Below are 14,830 nucleotides of genomic sequence, written 5' to 3' on the forward strand. Positions count from 1 at the left end.
GATCCTCTCCCTTGGACCTAACTCAAATTTGAAGGGGGAATCCCATCCTTTGTTGGGAAAAGTTAGAAAATTAGTCAATTAAACCCACTAGCAAGTATATAAGAGGGATTTCCCATCTCATTTGATAGCTAACAAAATTCAATCAAGCATCTGAGCATTCAAGAGAGCAAGAATTCAAGAGAAACTGAGCATTTTAAATCTTCCTTCAAGCTTTGGAGCAGCAATAGAGACAAGATTTCAAGCATTGAGGAGGAGATCAACATTCTACTTCATGAAAACCTAATTCCATGTAGAGGCAAACAAAACTTCACAAGGAGGTATAAGCATTTCAATTTCATTCAATTCAACATCCCCTCAAATAGGAGGATTTCTACTTTCTGTCATTTCATTTACATTATTTCAACCACTTGGTTAATTCCAAAACTAGGGTTTGATTTGAAGACAAACCCCTATGCTGAACACATTTCCCTTCCTTTTTGTGTACAAAAAATAGGTTCGCAAAGAATTAAGCTTTATTCGTAGAGGCCGAAAAACCCTTTTCGAAGCATGGAATGTTCGGAAGACCTATAGGAGGGTGCCCCTATCTAGACACACAGTCCTTGCAACTTTTGTTGGATCACGCAAAGCAGCTCCAAATTATCTCAAACTTCTCAGATCTAGGTGCATGGCTAAATCCTGAATCTGTAGCTCACTGTTTTTGCATACTTCATTTTTATTTCCAGCATTTACTTCTAATTCAATTAATCAACTTACAAAAGGGTTAATTCCATTCCAATCTACTTACTATTCAATCCTTGCATCTGTTGGGATTAGGTCTAGTAGATTCATCTCCCTCTTTTGAATGTAAAGTCCGCCCTGAAGTGAAAATTGGAGTTTAGTAAATTCCCTCTTCTTCCAAATGGCGAATTGGCTAAGGTCCTCCAGTTTTCCACTTTACACATATAAATTAAATGATGGAATATCACATATCACTTCCTACATATACAATAATCATGTACATGTCCCTCGTAATTAATACATACAATCTTCATATGTGTATGTGTTACCTAGGAGGACACATAAACTACTTCACATATAACACACTACCCAACACACCGATCATGCTTTCCCACACACAACCCAAATTTGTTTTGTCATGGTTTTTTGCATGATTCATTACAATTAATTATACCATAATTATCCCAAGGAAGTATGTGGCATACAATGTGGGTGAGAGAGAATATAAGTTTAAGACTCTCTACAATGTAAAAGAGTGTAGAGGATAGATGCTAATGCGAGTAACAGATACAATTATAGATATTGCTACTATGGCATCTACAAGCGACATTAAGATATAGTGTGCATGTGTAACGTGTAGAGCAAGTTAACTATGAAAAGTAATGACAATAAGTTACAATGTGGACATGGCCTAAACAAATTGCACTGTATAAGGGTGTTGCGATAAAACCAAATTACAATGAAACACGAGTGATTATTGAATAAAATTTCCCCATAATATTCCGATAAACTAATAAAATATGATGAAACTATCATTCTACCTTATAGATAGTGTAAGTATAGCATCAGTAGACAAATTAAACAATTCTGTGATAAATAAGCACAGTGAGACAATGTCGGTTGGCCTAAACATTATTAGCAATAAGCCAGATTATGAATATGAGTTAAAGAGGTATGTGTAGGTGTAGATGTATGAAGTGTTTAACAACATGCCTCAAGGAAATGTAATTAATTTGGGTCAAAACTCTAGTGAGATATTTATTCAAAAGACTAGATTCCTTCATGCAAAAGTAGTCCAGATGAACAACATTTTTTTTTTGCATGCACAAATATTCTTACAGAATGGAAAAGCACAGATAACACGCAAACAGTTTGACAAAAATGCCTAGTTAAAAGTAGCAAAGTTTGAAAGATATGCCCAAATATATTTGACTAGATTCCATGCTACGAACCTGACTAGATGGAAGTCTTGGAAGAGTAGTACTCTGCAAATTATCTAGTCACCTTCTATATCTTTTCTCCTCCCTTTTTCACGTGGCTTTAGATGTCCTTCTCAAGGCTTCCCAATTCTTGCAAACGGTTTTCCTCTTTCCTCCTCCGTATATCCTCCTTTCCTTCTCGTATGGTAAGAATTTTCTCTTCGACTCTGATTCTGTCTCCCTCCTCATACCTTGATCCATTAATTGGGTAAAAAGTGCTATGATATCTTTTTAATGCGTATTCTCCAATGGAGGATTGTTTTTCCACAAACCTCCATTTTTAACTATTTTTATCTTCTCCTCCATGCACCATAATGGCTTTTCCATCATCTTGCAACCCTTACACCACAGGCCACAAGATCAACTATGCTTGGAAAAAATAAACATAGGGTGTAAAAGTAGCTCCATTTTGGGTTGGGTTGGTTTGATATGAGAAAAGTGCATTCAAATCTATTTTTATTTAAATTGTTTCACATTCAATATAACTTAAAAATATTTCAGATAATTCAAGATCAACTATGCTTGGAAAAAATAAACATAAGATGTAAAATAGCTCCATCTTAGATTAGATTGGTTTGATATGAAAAAAGTGTATTCAAATCTATTTTTATTCAAATTATTTCACATTCTATATAGCTTAAAAATACATCAGATAATTCTTTTTTTTAATAAGTAAACTAGTGACTAGGGTCAGTTCTCAATTATTATAGAAAATAAGCATAGACAGTAAGTTATATAATTTGATGAGATACAAAGTATCTTCCTAGACATAAAGCTAAGTTCAACACCATAAGAAAAAAACTACTATAAGTAATTGCAAGGCATTTAAACATTACAGGTAGCATAGAACATATAATTAAAAACAAAATAGCCTTGCATTGTCCTCCGAAAATTTCATCCTATATAGTACCCCTCTTTTCTGTAAAAACTAGAAATATATAGTAAAAATCTACATGCAAAAAGGAAGCCCTATATATTTAAGACAATTCTTATAATTGTGATGGTATGAAAAATCATGTATAATATTTTATTATGGATTCAAGATAAAGTTTATTAATTTTTACTAAATGTATCTATGATGAAAGAATCTAAAGAAAATTAAAGGATTAAAGTAATATGATTTACATAAAGATTGAGTTTTTTACATTCTTATTTGATAAATAATCACTTTAACATATAATTAAATTATCTAAAATAATAAAATAAAAGAATTTGGTGTTATGATAGTGGCATAGATCTCTTATTTCTCTTGTATTGAAAGAACATTTATTTTACTTTATGCTAGAAGTAGTTCTTGGGATCTTCTAGGAAGCAAGTAGTTGTTTTGTATGATCTATATAACTCCAACATATTGTATGAATGTTTATAAGAAAGCTATAAATCTATAATATAGATTATATTTCATCTTTAAGATAGATTTTTTCAGAGGTATCTTATTAGTAATTGGTATGAGTTTTCCACAATCCATTAGGTAGATATGGAAGCTTCTCATCTAAGCTGTGTAACATTTTAAGCTCATAAAAATATATAAAATTTTAAAAATATACATAAATTAAACCATAAGATTGCACACCTATATTAAGAGTCTTTATTTTCTAATAATATAATTATATAATCATTTTAATATAGATAATTATGAATACAATAAATATATAAATAATTTCATATATTTTAACTAAAAATTCTATATTATTATTATTGATGATTTATTTTTTTAAATAAATGTTATTTTAAACAAATTATGTGACTTTGACAATTGATTTTAATATTATATATTATTTCTAATATATTAAAAATTAAAACTAAAAATATTATATCAAATTTTTTTATGTAAAACTATTTTATATTTAATAAAAAATATTTTTAAAACTATAAATAATCAAAAATAATATTGAAAATTACAATTCTAAAAATAAATTTATTTATTATCAAAATATTAATAATATGAAAATTTACAAGAGATTATTTTTTAACATTTTATATGATAGTATATTGCATATACAAACAAGCATTAAAATTTTATCTTTATATTTAGAGACTAAAGATATATTCTATCATTATATAATAGAAAAAGTATTATATAAAGTATGACATCTCTTTTATAGAATGATATAATTCTATTAAATGCATTGAAAAAGGAAATTTCGAGAATTTACAGTATTAAATATTAATTAAAATTTCAAATATTTAATATCTTAAAACAATTTAATAGATTTTTAAGAATCAGATGATTCAGTTTTGCAGTTAATACAAATGTAAATATATTCACCACCATTTCTTTGTATGGACTATAAATATGACTAAAAATATATGATCCCAGATTAAAGAATGACTGGTAAGCTATATAACCCTAAAAGTGGGCATGGCTACAGATAACCCTAACAGTTTCACAGTGGCGCCCATAATCCAAATGGGTCCTCGTCGTATTGTGAAACTATTACTTCGTTATTACTCAATGGATCGTTTTGATGTACCAAATCCATTCTAGTTGCTGTTTCACCGGAATTACAAAACCCGGTGACAAAAGACGCAAGATTAGCCTGTACATTCAGGAGCTCTGCCTTAGTGGTTTCTAGTTGTGATTGGAGATGCAATACTTGCTTCTGCAATCGACAAATGGCACCAGTGCAGCCGTAGATTGGATCATTCACTCTCACACTTGCCTCGTATACCAGACTTGTTACAGTATCTGCTCTCTTTTCAGCCGGAATATCCTGCACAAAAAAAGATTGACGTTGAAGTAAAGTTGATCTGACTAACATATGGTGAAACGAAGGACAATTATATATGGGAATGCACAGTGGGAAGGATCAAAATTTTTCGATTGAAAAGTAACATGGCCAAAATCTTGAAAAGCATTTGATGCATACCCGAAGGATTTTGGCAATATTGCTTGCTCCATATAATTTGTGTACTACGAAGAATTTTTGAGGATCGTTTGGTGGGAAATAAGGAGCGAGGAGGCATTTATCTCCACATTTTCTTCGCTGAACCTTGCAAGCGGCACACGGGGAAACAGTACGAGACATCTCTTCTGATTTCTGGTACTGCTGAATTAGGTATACCGCAGGAAGAAATAAATATATATATTAACTTATACATATCAGAGTCGAATTCAAGAATATATAGATGAGATCTATTTGGGAGAAAGAGTTGAGTAACAGACACGCAAATTGTACAGATACATCACCGGTGTAAATACAACATTTTCTTCTTTATCAACATGTGACGCCGACAAATTTGATCACGCGCATGCTCGGATACACGACCGAATCTATGGTCTTTGCATATGATTAGGTGTTAAATATGCGTATAAATGTACGATTAGGTGGTATATAGCTTGTGATCAACTAAAACCTAATGCATTTTCAAAGTATTCATTGTTGTTATTATGCAACCTTTTTACATAAATGTACTACTTCCTTTGTTATTATCCTATGACACGAAAAGAACATGTCAATTTGAACAAGTTAATAAATAGATATTTTGATTATGTACAATTCTTATAGAGATCTAATTATCTTATGAAATATATAAGAGGTAATTATATACATAGATTTTATTTTATTTTTTAATTTATTATTGTACCTAAAGGAATAGACATATAAGCTTATCATAAATTTAGATGCAATCAATACAAATTGTTAATAGAAAGAAGTAAATAAAATGCAAGGAACACTCAATCTATGGTAATAAAATCTAGCCTATAAAAATCAAGTTCATTGATCAAGAAATGTAGAAAAAATAGTATTCAAAATGCAATAAAATCTAATGATGGATGTGATCATCTTTTTCATTGTATCTATTTAAAATTTTTCACATTTTACAATTCTCCATATGCTATTTGATCCTACATTACTACTGACTGTATAGAAGTTCTAATCTACAACTATTCTCATCAACAATAGAGATTATTTTAATGCATTACCTTCAATTTTCAATTTAGTTGTTCACTCACATTCTTATTGTTTAGATCTTATATGTTTTTCATGGGTTATCACTCCAATTTCTATTAGGTTTTTTCCATGAAAAAACTAAATAAAGCAATTGGATAAAGTATTTTCTTTTAAGTGTCAAATGAGCTACATTTCATAATAAGTTTCCAAAGAGTTTAAAGGAAAAACATATAAATTGCTAACAATCACTCTTTTATTCATAAAAAGTCATCTGAGTTTATTATAAAATTAGCTCTAATCCATTCTTGTTTGCATTTGCTACTTCAAGGTCACATGCACCAAACTACTAAGATGCATGCATCTCACTATAATTGCATGCATCAAACTAGGCACATATCACCCTATGAGCATATAAATTAAATGGTGAAAGATCACACATCACTTCCTATATTTAAAATAATGATGGATAAGCCTCATAATCAGTACATACACTCTTCATATGTGTACATGTTACTCTAGTAGGACACATCAACTACTTCACATATAACATGCTACCCAACACACACATCATGTTCTCCCACACACACCCCAAATTAGTGCTTCCATGGTTTTTTGCATGATTTATTATAATTAATATACCCTTGGGGATAAGTTTTTGATACATAAAAATGGGCTAGTTTTTTCTAGTCACTTATAAGGTCACATTGGCTCCACTCAATGATGATCTAGCGACACATGCTCTATTTTTATCAACCTCTACTTTCGCTTTTCTCTATGTAGTCTAGGTGTTGAGGGTAAATCCTAAAATATTTCCAAACCCCTTCCTATATTCGTTCATTTTCTCCTAATCACAAATTTTACCCCATTTCACTATTTTTCATTCGATTTCTCTATTTCTTCTTTTTTGCTCCAATTTTCTTCCATTGAACCTTATTTTCATGATTTATCTAATTTGTCCCTCCATTTATTATTTCTAGGGATCATTGGTGTGATATTTTTCAAAAGAAATTGCTAAAGGGGGCATCATTCCTTCACTTTACTAACATCCCTTTCATTCAAATTTACTAGCATATATCAAAATCCTCTTCACCGTAAGAAGCATTGTATTTTATTTTCTTAAATAGACAACATTTCTTTTGTTAAGTGACAACACCATCTTTAATAGGGACAAAATTTAAGCATAACATTTTGTTCACTTGTCTACCTAGTCAAATAATTCATTCCACCCTAGTTAGTCGACCTTCACAAAAATTAAACTAATTGAACAATATTTTATTGTTTAATTATAAAATAAATTATTTTCCCACTAAATATTTAAAGAAATATTTTTATACTAGTTTATTTTTGTGGATTCGATTGTGTGTAATTTTTTCCCATCAACGTTTCGAATCACACTCTATGATTCATCATCAGGATGAAATATTTTCCTTAGAATTATTAATTAGATTCAACTAAATACATTATCAATAAATAATTACCTAAGCTCACGACTCTGGGCAATCAATAGGATCTACCATTAGAGAAACAATCACAAAACATAGAAGAAATGAATCAGCCCTATAAAAGGAAAAGGTCTAAACCCAGAATAGAGTAGTCCACTACCCATAAGTAGCCACCCAATAGTAATAGGGTGGGTTGGGGCTTGATAGTTGTTGGACCCTTAACCCGGGTGGGAAGGAGTAGTGGGCCCAACAAGAAATATTCTTTGGATTCTAGCAATGCCAATCCACAGATTTGATTAATGATAATAGTTAACAAATTAATGAATTGAGTCAACTCATCAATCAACATAAGTTAATTAGATAATGGTTTTAACCTCTCCAAATTCACCCCATGATCAACAAGAATCAAACTCACAATCAAAGATTACAACCCAACACCCCATCCATTCTAGGATAAACGTATGAATCCAAGATCAAATCTATCTTGTTTGACATAGCCATAATTATACATTCTAATCTTTGGCTCATATCCACATTTATTATAAGCAACTAAAGGTATTTGAGATGTAAAATTCAAATTGTTCGCCGATGCTTGCCAACGTGGGCTGCGCTAGGAATCTCGCTAGGAATCTCTTTATTCATGCTATATAAACTTGTAAACTCATAGAATCTACGCGAACACCTACAATTAAAGACAAGGCAGGCCCATGTCGAATGTAAATTAGGTGATTTCTTCTAAAGTGCGTAGCCACCTCTGCTCATTAAAAACAATTTTCTAAAGTTGCGTAAATTTCTCCAACAAAGTATAATTTTCACACGTTCAAAAAGAAAATACAACTTTTTATTTCAGAATTGTGTGTAGTTAGAACAATTATTTAATAAGCTATTTTTGATATATTAGGTTATATATGTGTGAGATATAGACAATATTTATGATATTTAAGCAAATTAGATATGATTATACATATGTTCATGAGGGAATGTCTAATTTAGATTAAATGTTAATATTTACAAAATAGTACAATAAAGGAATTTGTATGTGATGAGTAACTCTTTATAGTATTATTCATAAAATAGTGTTAAACATTTAGAAAAAAGTGGGTGGAGAAATTCACATCTTTAAAGTTCATATGGTGCTAAAATTTTGAACATTAAAACACAATCAAATTTGCTTAGGGAGTGAGAGTAGTAGTAGAGAGGGAAGGAAAGGATCTAATCATCCAACTTACCCTATTCATTCGTGGGGTCCAAAGTGTCCACATTAGGTTTGCACCCATCATTATCTTTATTTTTTCTTCAATAACATGAGTGGGCAAAATTGCATGAGCTAATTGAGGTAACTTGTTGGAATAAAACTAGATATAAGTGCCACCAATAAGTGACAAAAGTTTTTCCCATAGGAAGGGGAAAGGTGGAGCACCTAAGAGAAAGGAAGGACTAGCCCTATTGACCTCAATCCCTTCTCATATTAATAGGGAAAGCTTGGGAGTGAGTCTTGTTACCATGAATAGAGAGGTTACATCCATGATAATATGCATTGAAAGGTGAGTGACCCCTAGAGAAAGAGGGAGATGGAGGAATTGTAGTGAGTACATAGAAGGGCATTTCCCTTGTGACCAAGGAGAATATATTAATGAGCTACCTCAATTATAAAATTGTTAGCTTGCAATTGTTATCATTGATAGCTTCTTTGCTCTTCTCATTGCCCGCTTCAATTGGGGACCCTCTTCGGGCTTCCCAATAGTTGGATTCCTAAGTCCTAGAGTCTATGGTTTTCCTGCTCTCCATGCGGACCCTCTCGATTCAGATTCACTGTATCGCCCCCCTCCTCCCCAACTTCAGTATGATTCTTTTTTTGTAGAAGTGGAACCCTCCACTTACGTGTAAAAACTCCTGGGAGGAAGCCCTGTAAAGTTGGGAAAAGTTCCAGACATCTATGCCACACAAGTTGAATGTGTGATCAAGGAACACCAAGTGGAGATTCTAGATATGTTGTTGAGCTCGACAATAATTGAACTAAACATTTATTTGGTGGGTAAATTCTTAGCTTTCTGCCAGTCTTTGAAATTGGTTAAAAAATGGGTAACTACCAAGTGGAAACTTAAGGGAAGTGTTACTACTAGTGCTATGATGAATGGCCTCTTTATGTTCATCTTCACAAATCTTGGGGACTTGGCCAATATTCTCATAGATGGGCCTTGGGCCTTTGGTACCAGCAACTACCTCTCCCTCTATAAATGGAAACCTAACCTCGACCCTTAGCTGGATCTTGGTGTTGTGGCTCCCACCTGGATTCGTCTCCTTGGGCTACCTCTTGAGTTTTGGAACCTGAAAGTTCTTAAAGGAAAAGGTAACTCCTTTAGAAAATTCCTAGCTATTGACAATATTAATCAAAACAAGTCTTGTTTGTTGTTTGCTAGAATGTGTGTTAATATTAGCATTAAAATAGTCCTACCAACTAGGGTGACTCTATTCTCAAGGCTAGGTTACTGGGTCTAGCAAATAGAGTATGAGAATACCAAGGCCTCCTACCAAAACTATGCAAGATATGGTCATCTTATCTCAGCCTGTAAAAGAGTGGAACCGATGAAACAAAAGTCCACCAAGGGTCAGAAAAGGGTGGAAGAGGAACAAGAAAAGGTGCCCGAGATCTGTTTGGAGATGGGCCCCCTTGGAATGGCTGAACTCTCTAATAAAGAGATTAAAAATAACTTGGCCAAGGACAAGAAAAAGAAAGTCAATTGCCATACAACTACTTCATGTGCTGCAAATGCTCAGATTGAAGGTCCCCAATTTCTTGACAATGTGATATCAGATGACCAATTGTCCAAGGCTATGAACGTGGGAGGTGAAGTGGTATAGAACTAGGACACTCTCAAGGGAAAGATCCGAATATTGGAGAAGAAAATAAAGAAAAAAATATTGAAAAGGAAGGAAAGATCCCAACTCATGATAAGGAAAATATTAACTAGGAAAACCAACTAAAGACTCCCAAGAAGAAAAGAAATTATGGGTTTGGGAACTTTAAAGAAAACCTCCAAATATTGCGATTCTCATCCACCCCACTGGTAACTAAGCTCAAGTTTTGGTTATCTATGGATGAGAATGAAGATAAAGAATGGACAAATGTGACAACAAATAATAAAAAGAAGAAGAAAGTGAGTGTAGGAGGGGCTAGAAAGGTTGGCAGACCCTCCCAAAAGGACTCCAAATAGAAGGATGTGGTCTATGAGATAGCAAAAGGAAAATAGAGTACTCTGGAAAATTTCTCAGAGAATAAGAAGAAGAAAATATAACTCCCTGGGTCTTGGCGAGTTTCTCTATTTCGGTGAGTAGAGTGTCCGAAACCAATAACTTTGAGAGGGGGGGGGGTGAATCAGTTTTATACCAGAATAGTAAATTTTAGCCTTATTAAAATAAGCATACACCAACAGGTATACCAGTACATACAGAATTGAAAGAAGTAAAGCAACGAATAAGCCAAACACATAAATGAGAATCATAACACACATATTTATACAATGAAAACCTCAAAGAGGGAAAACCATGGTGGAATTTGTGACCCACAATATCAATCCATTGGCCATATGAAGAGATATTACAAAATATGAGGGGCCTGCACTTGCAGGAAGGCTTACAGCCTAGAGCACACTGCTCAATCACAATAGGAGCCTCACTGATTACATAAAATTCTAGACTACAATCCGGAGAAGTGTGAACTGCTAAGATAGCATCTTCTATGCTAGAATACAATTCTGGTTTAAGCTTTGTCTCTTCTGGTTTGAATCCCCAAACCCTTTACAAGAATAACCCTTACAATAATTTTGCATCATATTACATTCATGTATCCATCACCATGTCTATTATAAAAATGATCTAATCTTAACTGACCTATATACCCTATACAACTTTTTATGCCTTATGTCAGCTTACAAAGATATATACAATATCAGTTTACCTGCCGGCCAGATAATATAAATGTATAACTATTAAAACAAATTGCCAATACCGGATCCAAGATATGACGACCTCCAATAATGATAACCTTTACTATACCATGTCGCCCTGCATTGCTGGTAACCAAAGAAATCTTTATGTCCTGCCGGTGCCGGTGACCATAGAACCAAAACATGAAGCCGGAGCACAAAATCATGTTGCCATCAATGACAACATAGTGAAACCAACCAATAGAGTGTCAATTGCTAGCAATCTCCCCCTTTGGCATTGATGGCAACACTCATGTGAAAAAATGGTCAAGGTTTCATCTGCCGGTTTCATCCTGCCCTGCTCCTCCTAAGCTGAATATGAAAAATACTCCATATCTCCAAAAACTCCAAAACTCTATAACTCGCGCTAATGTATGCAACTCTTTTATTCTTTTTCACATCTATACTACTCCCCCTTTGACATCAATTCCATAAAAAGTTGTAAAATGAATGTCAAAGAATAAGAAATGTACAATGAATTTCCCAAAAAATGTCTTACCGAAGCTTGACCAACTTCAAAATTTCCGAATAAGCTTTCTCCAGTAACTTCACATAAGTATCCCAGCCAGTTTTGAATGTGTTAGAAATAGATACAAGTCCACTCAATAAATATGCAAAAGACTCTTTTTCATTTACCTCTATCAATGTGGGCTTTCCCACCATATCAATGCATTCTTTCTTGTGTGCATAGAGTGAATCCAATCGGGGACTGAATCATGCCTCTTACACTTCTGGCTCTTCAAATTATCTTGTCTCTTTCCTTTTTAAGAGAGAAATTTGGTTCTCCAAAATCAAAATTTTGACCATGAACTGATGTAGTCAATGAAATTAATCCACCAAAAGAGTTAGCAATATTTGCAATTTTTTCGTGAATCTCTATTATCTTTTTATCTACATTTGTTGTAAGTATTTCAATGTTACAACATACCCTATATATATATGTACATTGTTTCAAAGAATTTTCTTTTAGGATTAGCTTCTCCTCAATATTTTTATTCTCTGTTTCAATTACCTGATCAAAATCAACTCTCTTAGCCTAAGTAAATCTTTCTAGAGCTTGTCGGTTTGATATTTTCTATAAAAATTGAAAGTCTTTTGATATATGATTAGTGATTACCTTAATCTTGCTAGATGGGATTGCTTCATTTTCAATCTCACACTCTAGGACCAATCTATGTAGAACAATGATTGATTGATCTATAATCCCCTTATTTGTGGATCCCTCCATCATCAGTTTTTGTGTTGCCATCATCATCTGTTCAGTGGGACTCATCTCTGTGATGTTTTTATTTTCTACCTAAGAAGTATCAATTGACAGTAATGATGGGCTAGCAACCAGTTCCCTATTGGATTCCCCTATTTTCTCCTCTTATGTTTTATCCTTTATAACCTCCTCATTTGCACTGGTGGCTTCACCACTTGGTGTAGTCTGTGTAACTATCGGTTCCTCTGTAGGAACAGTAACCTCAACCTGTACATTTGTATCAAAAGGACAATTGTCCTTAGTATTAGTATCATGTACATTGTTATCTTGTTCATTCTCAGTATTAACCAGTATCTCAGTATTTGTCTGTACATTTGTATTTACCGGGGGCTCAATTTCCACTATCTTAATATTTTTCAAAACTAAGGGTGAAGTACCCATAATCCCCTTTCTTTTTCCTTCAACCAAGATAAAGAATCCTTTGTTTTCTCCAAAAAATTTAACCCATTCTTTTTGAGTTTTCTTTATTATTTCAATCACTCTCCTTAGCATCAGACTAGTTATCCTATGTTTTCTATTGAAAAATTTTATGTTTGTCGCCTCAAGCACATCTTTTCCATTTCATCTGGAGCTATAGTAACACAAATAGATAATATCTCTTGAATTTTAATGTGTTTATCTTCTTGCATAGCTGATCATCTTCTAGCATCCAACATGTTATATAACTCAGCTGGTATTTAATTTTTTATCTCTATTAAGGCTTTCTTATAAATATCCAAGTATAATAGGACTACTTGCTCTACCTCTCTTTGTTCATCATCCTCTAATTTTTCATAATAAAATTTAACATTCTTCGTCATGCCATCTTTAGTGATTTCATCTTCTATTTATATACAAGTTTTAGGTGGTATGATAGTCACATTACTAGTTTCAAGTGCTAAATCGATGTCACTCTTCTTCTTCCTCTTGGCAGTACCGGATGCAGTTGTAGGTGTAGCTTTAGGTGCTTTCTTGTGTGTTGGTAGCTTGATTGTGACCTTCCTAACTAGTTTCTTATTTGCTTCTACCTTTGTTTCCTCCGGTTTCTTCCCAACAACCCTCTTAAATGCTCACAATGTGTCATCCTCTAATTCTGATTCTATAGTAACAGGCTCAATATGAACTTCTGGATCCTTCCTCTTTCAGCCTTTCTCTGAGACAACATTAATTAGTGCCTTGATGTCCTTTGAGACCTTCTGCACAAACTTACTTTCTTTTCCTTCTTGTTTCTCTCTTTTCTTCTGGTTAAACTCTGTTTCAACCTCTTGAGTTTTATGTTGTGCAGTACCATAGATCTTCTTAGTCTCATCAATTGGTTCATCAATTAGTATTTTTGCATTGGCATCAATAATCTGTGCACCTACCTCATAGCCCATTTCTTCAATCCAAATCTTTCAGGGCTTAACTGCTTCCATGAGAGTCTCATCCTTCTTTAACATAAAGCATATGTCGGTACAGTATTTTTCTACAATATGCTCAGGTACCCATACCCTAGACCTCATAGATTTTTTAAATACCTTAAAATACCCCCTTACCTTATCATCTCTCTGGTTTCCTAATGTAACAATTTACTGTTTCAATTGTCTTCCTATTGAAATGTCAAAAGCCCATTGCCTCTTACCAGAACTAGGTGTATCATTTAGGAAATATAACATTAGGCAAACTAACAAGTTCCCATACCGGAAAGTACCCTTCTTCTCACACTATCTCTCATCATTTTGTATGCAGCTAAAATGAATGAACTGAAAATAGAATTCAGTCGGTTTGACTGAGTTACCTTATACCCAATAATCATGCTACCAAATTTGATGTTTGTGCTAATGATATTACTTAGTTTCATGGATCTTTTGTCAGATGTAGCATCGGTGACCTCCCTCACAAAATCATTTGAAACTTTCTTGTCTGGATGTTGCCCTACCGATGGCAAACCAGTGATTGTCCAGATGGCTTCCTTGGTGATTTTGTAAGGTCTATTCAGCCATATAAATTCCCCATGTACTCTGCTCAGTACATATTTGATTATCTCATCCTCAAACTCTGAAATATCTAGAATGTCTATAAACCCTAGGTCTTCAATATGTTTATATGTCGTTTTAATCTTTCTAGATTCTCCCATTAGCTCACTCATATACATGCCCTTAATTTCTGAAGTTCCCAAGTCCTCGATATGACAATGAATATATTCCCTAACATCCTATACATACACAACTCCCTTTGGAATGCAAGAAAATGCTCTAACTAAATATTCTAGAGTAGCCACATGTGGACACCACTTGAAAATTGGCCT

At 33.4% G+C, this 14,830-nt stretch overlaps 1 protein-coding gene across 1 annotated transcript; it reads right to left on the bottom strand.

The window, feature by feature from the left end:
* Positions 1-4,225: 4,225 nt before the first annotated feature.
* Positions 4,226-5,048, bottom strand: LOC131033119 (LOB domain-containing protein 11). Its single transcript, XM_057964250.1, has 2 exons — positions 4,847-5,048; positions 4,226-4,690 (listed from the first exon to the last, which is right to left on the bottom strand). Exons 1-2 carry the CDS (start codon positions 5,003-5,005, stop codon positions 4,364-4,366), a joined length of 486 nt encoding a protein of 161 aa, XP_057820233.1. The 5' UTR covers positions 5,006-5,048; the 3' UTR covers positions 4,226-4,363.
* Between the last annotated feature and the right edge of the window lie 9,782 nt (positions 5,049-14,830).

The sequence above is a fragment of the Cryptomeria japonica genome, chromosome 3 (assembly GCF_030272615.1).
Source record: "Cryptomeria japonica chromosome 3, Sugi_1.0, whole genome shotgun sequence".
Taxonomy (NCBI): domain Eukaryota; kingdom Viridiplantae; phylum Streptophyta; class Pinopsida; order Cupressales; family Cupressaceae; genus Cryptomeria; species Cryptomeria japonica.